The sequence below is a fragment of the Malurus melanocephalus genome, unplaced genomic scaffold (assembly GCF_030028575.1).
Source record: "Malurus melanocephalus ecotype Western Australia unplaced genomic scaffold, MMel_1.1 scaffold_0, whole genome shotgun sequence".
NCBI classification, from domain to species: Eukaryota; Metazoa; Chordata; class Aves; order Passeriformes; family Maluridae; genus Malurus; species Malurus melanocephalus.
The window spans coordinates 10182525-10194013 of NW_026623232.1; the positions used below are offsets into that span (position 1 = coordinate 10182525).

Consider the following 11489-nt stretch of genomic DNA (forward strand, 5'->3'; position numbering starts at 1 on the left):
CACAAGTATTTAATAATTTAGGCTTCATGTAATAATCAGATAAGTAAAAAACTGTGGATGAAAAAGTCATGCTCTGACGGGGAAAAAAAAAGGAACCAAATCTCCACATCCAGTGGCAAATACTACAGAGCTGCCTGGTATTCTCAAGGAAGCCAGTATGCCCCTATTTTAGAACTTTTCAATTTGTTCTGTTTCATTTCTCCTTAGCATCTGAATCATCAAACCAGGCAGTTTTTGTATTACTCAACAGWTGGACATTTCAAGTGAAATTGTACCCATTTTCCCAAAGCAGAATTGTATTGTTCCAAACAGAATTTTAGAAAAAATACACACAGTAAATTATTCTGATCACAGAGGGGAAAAAGAACTCTGCTCATGTAAMAACTTTCCACCTGTCTAATTGAATAGAATTATCTGTTAAAATAATCACTTCTATGAAAACTCCATCCAACCTCMGATTCAGTTTATATAAAAATACATAAGTATGTAACCTGTCACAATGCATAAAATGTTGTTATCCATTGTTAACTAGAACTATTCACAAACTTCTCGTAAATTCAAACAATACCTAACTTTTTCCACAAACTCCTAAAGTCATTGTGATAAATTTTTGAGTTCTTCCTAGGTGGATTCTTATTTGATTCTGTGATAAATTTGTAGGGAAAAACAAGTGAGGTCCTTCAGTCAAAAAAAAAAAGGAACTATATTTTGAACATATACAAGTAAACATAAATGAAAAACAGTATTTTATTTCAGTGGATTGTTTTTCTCTGCAGGATGTAATGTGTCCTAGATAAAGGGTGTAAAATATACTACACTCATATAATAAGGCAATATTTTCAATTGAACTTTTACAGACTCTTTAAAAGTATTCCTAGATCTACTGAGGTTGGTACCATCCTTTGTTCACACTTCTTTGTAATTATGTTTTCTTTTTTCTCATGGCTAAGGTTAGATTAACAAATAATTGGGGTGGGGAAAGAAAAAAAAAAAAAGGAAGCAAAACCAAGAGATGTGTGAACTGTTGCCTGTTTATCAAAGAGCAGCTTCCTGTCTCTGCATCTGATAAAGCAGAAGCAGACACTTTCCTTAGAAGCAGACACAGGTTACAGTGCCGCTGGCGTAACAGGGGAACCGCTGCACAGGGACACGTGGCTGCCAAGGTAAGCGCTCRGGATCCGGGGAGTCAGGTACACAACCACACTGTGGGACAGGGTTCAACCCAGCTATCCCCTAATGGATGCTGACATCTTACAGCAGGAAGAAGGGACACAAAAGGGGCTGGAAAAGATTGCTTTGGGAGAAGGATGATTTCAATTTGAGCACAACCAAAACATGAGACTAAGGCAAATGACATCAAAAGATTGGATTAGGAAAGATGTGCCTGGGATTAAGAAAGAAAGTTTGATTGTTTGTGGTAAGGGCATTGCAATGATCAAAATACTGTTGACTACAAAAAGGGGGAAGAATGGAGAGCAACTGTATTTGGGGGTGAGTTTTCAACATTCTAAGCTGTCCCATCACTGCAARAAGTGCCCCAGGCCTCACAAGGGGTTCCAGTAACTCTTCTGTTATTGTTCTTCAGTATTGTAAGCCACTAACAAAATACCCAGTGCTATTTATGAATATGTGATGAATATTTGATGAAATAAATGAATTTAGGAATATTTCTTTATGAGTATAAATGAATATTTTTATTATTTTATGAAWATACACAATGATTCAAGCTTAGTAGAAAAGTAAGCTTTGGTCAAAGTAGCATCTTAGAATGTCAAGTATCATGCATATGAAAATGTTTTGTACATCTTTCCGTATACATAGAAGAAACCGTGATACACATAAAAATAATACTTGCCTGCATGGCCTACATCCTAAAAACGTGTTGGGTTTTTTTTCTATTTGCTCACATAAACATAAACATAAACAGAATGTTTGTGCTCAATGAAGCAATCTCAATCTTTGAGTATATCTCAAAGTTAAAACTGCTGAGTTCTTTTAGACCTATTTGAGTCTCTACAGAATTTCATGGAGGCCTTTGGGTGAAATTTAATGTTGCATGAAGAAAAATGCTGTCAATTGTAAGCAAAAACATCCATGTTACTGAAAGGCATATTTCAACTCTCCTAAATGGTGAAGTTTTTCAGAATTGAGTTTTGAGATCTGCTCATTAAATTAATAGAATCAGCTATGGAATGTCCTTTGTACTTGAGGAAATCAGCTTAACAATAGAACTTATTTTGATAAAAGAAAGCAATCTACTTTGTTGAAATTGCTTTAGAGAAAAAAGAAAGCCACCTCTTTCCATCTTATGACTGCTATACAGTATCACCAGTACAGCAGCTACTACACTAGCTCACACAGCATTGTTCCATTCTTCCCTTACAAAGTTRTTACAGATAAGAATATGGAATATCCTTTTGTATTTATGCTTATGAAAGTTTATACTTTGTGACATTCAAAATGTCATCAATAGAGAGATCAGGTAAAGCTCTCTTTGAACCTGAAGAAGATGCTGTAGAAATGCATTGTTACAAATACAATATGTAATGGCTACTTTTCTCTAGAAACTCTCACAATGTTCCTTTACAGGCTTGTTTACATACATTACTTGAAGCATAATATTTTCTACTCTGTTTCTCTAAATTTTATATCTTACTGACTTTTCAGAATTCCTGTGCAGTGGGTTTTCTGTAGAAAAATGACAGAGGCGAGAGCCATTATAATAATTGACTAAGGTGTCTAAAAAATTACTGTTTAGAGTTTTAGGGGGTTTTATATTTGAAACATCTGATACTGAAATGAGCCTAAAAAAATTGTCACAAGTTATGGAATTAGTCACAGCAGGTTTAGACCATGAAAGTCGAACCATTAGACTATATCATTAAAATAAATGTCTCTATCAAAATTCCTTTATAGTTAAAAAATAAAAAAACAAACCAGTAATTGGGGAAAATTATCAAATATTGTCTTTTAGGATATCTGTAATCCAATACCATTATTCTAGGCAAAAGCAGCAGGTACGCTCAGCAGCTGAGAGAAAACTTGGGAATGCTTCAGATCATGCATTCAGGTAAGAAAAATCATTCTGCATTACAAAGTCCTAATTATCATAAAAACAACTAAGCAACAAAGTATAATATGGGCTACTTCCTCTGAAATAAGGCCCAAAGCAACTTCAGTGAAATGTGTTGTAATCAGGGCAAAGCAGTGCTTTCTGCTTTTATATTTCTGTGAAAGAAACTGCAGCATGCATTGTGGTAAGCTTCATTTGCTGGTTCTTTGACACGTTTAACTATAGGTCATCAATACGTGCCAGAATGACACACTTCTGGTTATTACTGTCATTGAAAGCATGTCCTAATAAAAGCATTATCGATGTGTCATCAGAATCTGGACATGGATTATCTGGGCAATGTCACACAGCCTCCAGGGCTGTATTCATCAGAACTAACAAACACATTGGTTAAGAAGGAAAGAAAGCAATTGGGTCCATTGGCCTGTGAATATCAAGGACAGAAAAAAGCTTTCTGAGGTGACAAATTTCATGTGGTCTCAACTCATCTGATGGAATTTCATGTTTAGTATCCCAGCCTGCCATTAACCAATTACACCCTCTTTCCTTAAGGCAGATTGCAGAAGAGCAAAGCAAAGTTTTGCCCCAAAGAACATGTGGTTTATTCAGACAAGTGCAATATAAGGACAAGTGCTTTACCTTAAGGACAAGTGTTTTACCTTATGATCAGTGAGATCAACGGAGCAAAACTCTTAGAAATAATGAACGAAAATAAGAGAGCTGAAGAAAAAAGGGTGGTATGAGGAAATTGGCATGTTGGGCTGTGTGTAGATATGAAAGAAGCTGTTGTGAGTAACACAAGAAAGCTTGAGAGCTTGTAAGGATGGCGAGTCTGTAATACAACAAGTTAACAAAAGAGAAAGAGTTTATGGGGGAGGGAGGAGGAATTCCAGTTTCTCAGTCACAAGACTGGTAAACACTGCCTCACAGACTTTCTGCATTACACACAGGCTTCTGAAAGGGCATGTTTCCCTCTTAGACATGAAGAGACCTGTCATAGAAAAAGAGATGCTAAAATGTGATTAGGAGAAGAGGTAGGTATTTTATCTTTGATTCATCTGGTCTGTCTGCATACACTTGGTTTCTTTTAGGTGAGAAGTGAGTCACAAAACCCTGGGATCAGATTTCTAGAGCTAGATTTTTATTTTATGATACTTCTCTATGCTGGTAAGCTTACAATGCCCTATTTACTGTGTGGTTTAATGAAACCAAGCCAAAATGCAGACATCTTATGTTTGTCTTACATATAGACACTGCTTTTTTTTTTTTTTTTATTTTTTTTGTCATTATATTGGTTAAGTTCCTTAATGGACCAAAGTGGCAAGTCCTTCTCAAGAATTTTCTTTGGCTTTCAGGCTTGTGAATGGGTTTAGTTCTAGCTGATAAATTAGACCACTTGATCAAATAAAGCAGTGGCAGGGAAAATTGAATACATGCTTTCTGGCTAGTTTTGTCACTGCTCCATTTTTTTTTATGAATAATCATGAAAGGGGCTTTTTCATAGACAACAGGTCCATGTAATAACCTCTCAGCACAGGCAATAAGCCTTTTGGGGTTTTTCTGATAAACCCACAAACACATCAAACCCATAAAATTTTTCTTATTACATGGGAAAGTTTCTGCACACAAGTTGTATTCTGTTGGCGTTCTTTTCCACATGGGGACAGTTGTAGGTKTGCTATCTTGCAACCTACTTATTCTTCAGCCCACTCACCTCCTCTGCTGCACTCCAGGCTCAAAGCACAGATGAGTTATCGCAGCAGTCTCTGAAGCAGTATATTTGGCAGCATAGCTGGACTGCAACCAGTATTTTCCATTCTTGTATTTCCTGAACATAACAAGTATGTCTCTAGAAAAGAGAGACACTCTCTGAGTGTCAGAGCTGTGATACAATCAGAGAACACACACACAACTCCTCCAGTCTCACTGCTTCACTGAGGGCTGAAGCTGTTGATAACCACAGTCCTGGAAGTGACTCAGAAAAGTTGAATTGCTAATGGCTTTATAAGCTCATGCATCACAGCTGCAATTTTTAGAGGGAAGAAGTGTAAATGAAAAATTGTACTCAGAGTCTCCACATGTCCAAAGGGACACCCAGCATATTCTCATGTGCATGCAGGAACCCAATAGCCTGCCAGGTTTCACATGAGGGTCCTGCTGGAATAGTACTRTTGGTGACAAGTTCTTGTGGGATCACATACAAAGGAGGAGAGAGGAAGCAGGGATCGGTGAGGATGCAGACAAGAGTGATTTGCAATAGGAAGATATACCAGACACACATTTTCCTCTTCTGAGCAGATCCTAGCATCCAGCGGTACCTGAATCCTTGTATTTCTATCCTTGTCACTCCATTGCCTTAAAGGAGAGGAGGTTGTTTGAAATAAGAAATCTGCCATATTTATATTCCCAAAACAATACCAGAATAAGAGAAWGCGCACATCTATTATTTGATTTTTGGTCCACTTTCAGATCTTTAACACTCTCATGAGAGAGACCCAGGATTGCAGGACACTACCTCATCCCCAGAAGTGTCTTAGCTACTCATCCTGCTTCTGCTGTAGAACCTTGCATCTAACTGACATTGACCATCTTAGATTTTGGGTTCCTTTTCCTACGTGTTCCTAGCTCCAGGAGTGTCTACATCCTCTGATCTCCTACAAACACAGTTTCTTTCTTCTGAAAAAAAAAAAAAAAAAAAAAAAAAAAAGGTATACACCAAGAATCCCATAAAAACTAACAGAAATGTTGTAGCTGACATTTTTCCTTTTTGGTAACAGAAAGCTGGAATCTTGTCAACCAGGTCCTGAAGAGCTAACAGATGACAACCCACCAGACTACACAAGGGTTTTTATTGCACCCAGGCTGGAGTTAGCCCAAGGACRCTACTGCAGTGGACAATGGACAACAACACTGTTGAATGCCATGATGATCACACCCTGGATAAGTATTTGTTTCCATTTGTGTACAGCATTGTGATGATGATCAGTATTCCCATCAACTGCATATCCCTCTATGCATCTTGCATTCAGGTGAGRAAAAAAAATGAGTTAGCAGTCTACATCTTTAGCCTGTCCCTGGCCGACCTTTTGTACTCTTTGATTCTGCCTCTCTGGATTGATTATGCCTGGCATGGAGATGACTGGAGGTTCTCTGCCTCCCTTTGTCAGATTTTTGCCTTCCTTATGTATATGAATTTCTACACCAGCACCGCATTCCTTGCCTGCATCTCTATCGACAGGTACCTGGCATTGGTTCACCCCCTGAAGCTCCAGTTCTTGCGCACAAGAAGRTTTTCATTGATTGTCAGCATGATTGTTTGGCTTCTGGAAAGCATCTTTAATTCAGTCATATTGGTGTACAAGGAAGTATTCAATGATCCTTGTAATTTCACTAATCACACATTATGCTATGATAATTACCCGCTGGAAAGGTGGCAGGCGAACATAAATTTATTCCGAATATGCTCAGGGTACTTGGTCCCTTTGACAATCATCATGTTTTGTTACCATAAAATCTACCAAGTAGTGAGATATAACCAAGCCACAGTAGATGAAGAAAAGAAAAAAGTGAGAAAACTTATTCTAAGCATCACAGTTAGTTTCATTGTTTGCTTCACTCCTTATCATGTTGTGTTGCTTATTCGCAGCATCAAAGAACCTTCCAACACGGACCAGCATCTTTTGTTGTTGATGTATAAGGTTTACAGAATCACACAGGCCTTAACAAGCTTGAATTGCATTGCAGATCCCATTCTGTACTGCTTTGTGAGTGAAACTGCACGAACAGAGATAGTGAGTTTGCTCAGGTGTTGTTTGTGCCTACGAAAGCRTGAGGAAGACCAAGTGAAAGAATATGCTCTGTGCAGTTCTCCTACAAAAAGCAGTGCACTGATCACCTACAGAACCTCCTGTGAAACACAGACTGTCAAAAATTCTTGAATGAGTGCATGCAAGGGAAAATTGGATAACCTTAAAGGAAAAGAAAGAAAAAWTCTTCTCTGCTCTGTACCCAGGAAATGCCCCAAAAGTCAGAGATACCAATCTAAGCAAAACTGGTAGCTGTAGTCRATAAGAACTTACTATTGGGTCAATGAAATCAATGGAGCATCAACATGTTTTTAAATCAGGTATGGTATATAAATCAATGGCAACAAACAAATGCACAGTCAAGGATGGCTGTGCCATGCTGATGGAATTACTGAGGATTCCCCACGGAACTGTCTCCTGCTRCAGATTGCTTGCCAGCCTGCTGCAGTGTGCTTTGCTGGAGAGAGGTTGAAGGCCTCTTTGTCCTGACTAAAAAAGGAGCAGACAGAGGGACTGTGGTAAAGTTCTATCATTTCATGGTGTAATTTATGCTGCTATGATGGTTCCTGTATTTCTTAAAAGACTCAGAATTCTTCAGCATATACCTGAGATCAGCCACTTCTTAAAATTGTTTACCTCCTGTGTACAGGTACTTACCTGCCCTTAACTTTTTGTTTTCTTTGAAAAACATATGTTCTAACATATAACTGTATGTCATGCTATTTCATTATAAAACCAGTATTGGGTTTCAGATAGTTGAAGTTCCATTACTTCAGGTGCCTATAAAGAACCAAATTGTAGCCACCAGTGTTTTACCTTGGATGAAACTTTTCCTGATACATGCAGAGAGGAGAAGGATAGAAAGGTGAGGTTTCACATCTCCACAACATAAAGGGTCAGCCTTTAGGGYTGCTAATTATGACTGAAATCCGGAGTGTCGGTGGAGTGTAGTGGTTCCATTTCCAGACTCATTAGAGCCAGGTTTGCATCCATTTACTTTACTGTCCATGGGAGCTTCAGGTTCCAGGGCTCTCAATCTGCCAATTTTTAAAAAATTAAACAAGCAAGTTGGCAATGCTGACAAGCTACCAAAGAACAAATAGTAAGAATGGAAGCAAAAGAACTCACATTTTGAAAGAGTTGACATTAGAACAAATCAAAAGTGAAGCTGTTAGTTCAGGGACCTGTTCATGTGCAGCCCCAGAAACAGCTGCCTGGCTCCCTGGTTCCCTATCCTCTCCAGACACTTGATCTTCTGAAAAGTGTTAAAACATTATGTAAAGTCTCTATTTTTSTTCTCTCACAACTTTGTGCTTTTACTCGATTCCCAGGAAAATTATTGGGTTATGGTGGTTTTTCARTTTTATAGAGAAAGAATTTTTCTTTCCATAAAAAAAAAATTGCCCTCTTGCAAATTTATGTGGCAGAAAGATTTTGACCAGCACTTTCAGCATCCTTTTAGGTCTGACATTATGTATGGTGGATGTGCATAAAGTGGKCACAAGCAATAAGAAATTTCTTATGAGAATATCCTTCTGTGTGTAAATTAAAATTTTCTTCATTGCAAAGAGCATTCCATTGTTTTTGTGAGTTGCTCTGTGTGTGGCTGTACTTTCGTTTAATTTCACATTCTGAAGTGGGAGCTTGCCAGGCTGTGGAAGCTGGGCTTGTTCAGCCTGGAGAAGAGRAGACTTTAGGAGACCTAATGGCAGCTTTGCAATCCTGCAAAGAGGGTATTGAGATGATGGGAGCCAAGCTCTCCACAAGAGCTTTGAAAGCAGGAGTGGTGTGGTTTAGCCTGGCTGGAAATGGAGCACCATGCAGCCACTTGCTCAGCCCCCTTTTGTGTCCCTCACAAATAGGTGGAATGGGGAGGAGAATCAGAGTAAAACTTCTAGATTGAGATAAGAAGTTTAATAATGGAAAATAAATTAAAATATAATAATAATGTTTTTTAATAATAAGGGAGGAAACAAGTGACGCACAATACAATTGTTCACCACCCACTGACCGATGACAGACCCCACCCAGATCAGCCACCATTCTGGGTAACTTCCCCCAGATTATATATTGGACATGACATTCTATGGTGGGGAATATCCCATTGGCCAATTTGGGTCACCAGTCCCAGCTCTGCTCCCTCCCAGTTTCTTTTGCTCACCTGCTCGCTGGCAGAGCATCAGACAAAAAGAAAAAYCTCCTTTGCTTAGGATAAAGACAACTTAGCAAAAAACCTAAATAAATCAGTGCGTTATCAACACCATTCTCATTCTGAATTCAAAACACAGCACTGTAACAGCTACTGAGATGAAATTAACTCTACCTGAGCTGAAACCAGGAGAAGGAGGGACATGAAACCATGCATAACTTGAAGCTAGAAGGGTCAGAGTTGATATAAGGAAGAGCTTCTGAACTATGAAGAACTGATAAGCTGTGGAGCAGGTTGCACCAAGCTGTTCTGTGTGCCCCATCCTCTGGTTTTCAACATCCAACTCAACAAMGTTTGAGCAAAGTGTGGCCTTGTAGCTGACCTTCCCCTTAGCAGAAGGTTGGACTTGAGATTTCCTGAGGTCCCTTCAAACCACCACTATCCTGTCATCCTCTGGGTAGTCRCTATTCTGACTGTTGCCTTCCTCTCTAGAAAATTACCTTCCCTTCCCTTTTTTATTTCCATTTGCTGGATTTTGGTTTGATGTGGGCTTGCAATTCTGATTTGTTTTTTTTTTTCTTCTGTGGTTCCTTCTTATATATTATGAAGGATAAGTTGTGCAAGCAGCAGTGCAAGTTACATCATCATGGATTTTTTCCTGTGCTGACCTATGCATTTTGCAACAGAATGTGAAATTTCATTGCAGTATTGGAATAAAAGCAGAACCAAACCTCACTGTAACTTCATAGAAAAAGGAACTCAGTGATTCATTTTTAAATCTTTCACGTGTCATAAAGGTTGGAAAGTTAAATCTATTTGGGCTTTTAATTTAAAGAATTTAAAAATTAATTTAAAGAATAATGAATACTAAAGCTAAGCAACAAAACAGAGTCAAATTTAACCTCTGTGTCTGGGAGTAGTGAGAGCTGGCAGCTCCGCAAGGGGCAGTGAGCCAGGAGCCRAGGGTGACAGCCAGGCAGACTGGGCAGAATCGTCACCAACATGGCACAGTCCCACCRGACCCCAGAAAGGCACAGGAGCAGGTCTGGCCAGCTGTTCTGTGATCACCAGACAAATCTGTGGTGACGAGGCAGCGCGGGGTCAGGCCAAGCCAGGAAGGCAAGGTGGGGTCAGCGGGTGCAAGGTTGGACGTGGCAGTGCCATGTCAGCATTGCCTCTGCATGAGCAGCCAGTTCCTGAGGTAGTAGAAGAGATCACAGACTCAGTTGGTAAAGTTAGGGCCCTGAGCCTCTGCAAAAAGCTTAATTTCAAAAAATTTGGCCCTGGAATTTTATATTCTTTAATACTGCACCATTGCTCATGACAGCCATAGCTTGGACCAGCTGCCATTGGTATATGGGATGTTTTCAATAGTGTCATTTTCTATGCATAAAAGAGTTTATGAAATTCACATGTCTGTTCAATTGCAAGAAGAAAGGCATACAAATTCCATTTTCCTTGCAGACAATGCCTACAAACATTAGTGTATGGTCTCAGTGAATCACTATATTTCCTATCTCACTTCAAATCAATATAATAAGAATAGGTATAATTAAAAGGTTGTGATGATAATTAAATTAATGTCCACAGGGTATGAAATGTCAGTGTCACAGAATACTGCTGTCAGCTTCATAGCAGCAGGGGTGACTTTGTCTATCAATAATTCTCTTAAAACAGAATCTGTCTGCCAAAAGTCCAGCAAATATATAGCTCAGCTTCATAAGTTGAGGGATTTTCAGTGAACTGGGGTGACCTAGCTGGTGGAATTTAAGACATTGCTTGATCTGTTTTTTTCTCAGAATCTTAGAATCATYAAGGTTGGAAAAGAGCATTAAGGTCATCTATCAGCCACAACCTGCATCCCCMCAGATCATTATTCTGTTCTGATGTAGCTACGCATAAGCTTCACTTGGTTAATGGCAGTGCAGCCAGTCCTGACTCACAAGGCTGTAGGCCAACAGAGAGACCTGCTCAGCCTGTGGCTCTTTCTTTTTCTTTTTTTTTTTTCAGTGTCTAACACACCTAACTTCAGAACCACTGAAAAAGATGCGAAGAAGTATGAATTTGAGTTACACGGTTAATGTATTCCATTTCCTCTTTCCATTCACAGAAAATGACGCTACTGAAATAATTCTTGTAAGTCTGGTGACAAGCCTTCAGCGATGTCACTTTTGATTAAATGCCAGTAGAAAAGGGAGCAGTGGGCCGTAGTTTAGTCCTGTGCCACTTTCCATACTAACTACCAGTTTCATCAGTGTCATCATCAAGTCTAGTTCTCTGTTTTCTAAAGTGGTGAAGAACCRAACTATTCATTTGGTCCCACCTCCACAGAGCAGAGAGAGAAAATGTGGGTGGGAGGATATGAGTTCTTGGGACCATCAGGACCACAGCTGCAGAAAATCAGCGTGTTCAGAACAAGGCTGCAGGGAAGGAAAGCAAAGCACAGCTCTGAGCTCAGCAG

At 39.1% G+C, this 11489-nt stretch overlaps 1 protein-coding gene across 3 annotated transcripts; it reads left to right on the forward strand.

Moving 5' to 3' along the window:
• Positions 1-1060: 1060 nt before the first annotated feature.
• GPR65 (G protein-coupled receptor 65) lies at positions 1061-10380 on the forward strand. Of its 3 annotated transcripts, XM_057383328.1 has the most exons (4): positions 1061-1163; positions 3005-3070; positions 4024-4107; positions 5851-10380. In XM_057383328.1, exon 4 carries the CDS (start codon positions 5971-5973, stop codon positions 7009-7011), a length of 1041 nt encoding a protein of 346 aa, XP_057239311.1. In that variant the 5' UTR covers positions 1061-1163; positions 3005-3070; positions 4024-4107; positions 5851-5970; the 3' UTR covers positions 7012-10380. The 3 variants fall into 3 exon arrangements, with proteins under 3 accessions (XP_057239311.1, XP_057239398.1, XP_057239240.1); XM_057383415.1 differs by lacking the exon at positions 4024-4107 and having other exon boundaries at positions 2975-3070; XM_057383257.1 differs by lacking the exon at positions 4024-4107.
• Positions 10381-11489: the final 1109 nt, after the last annotated feature.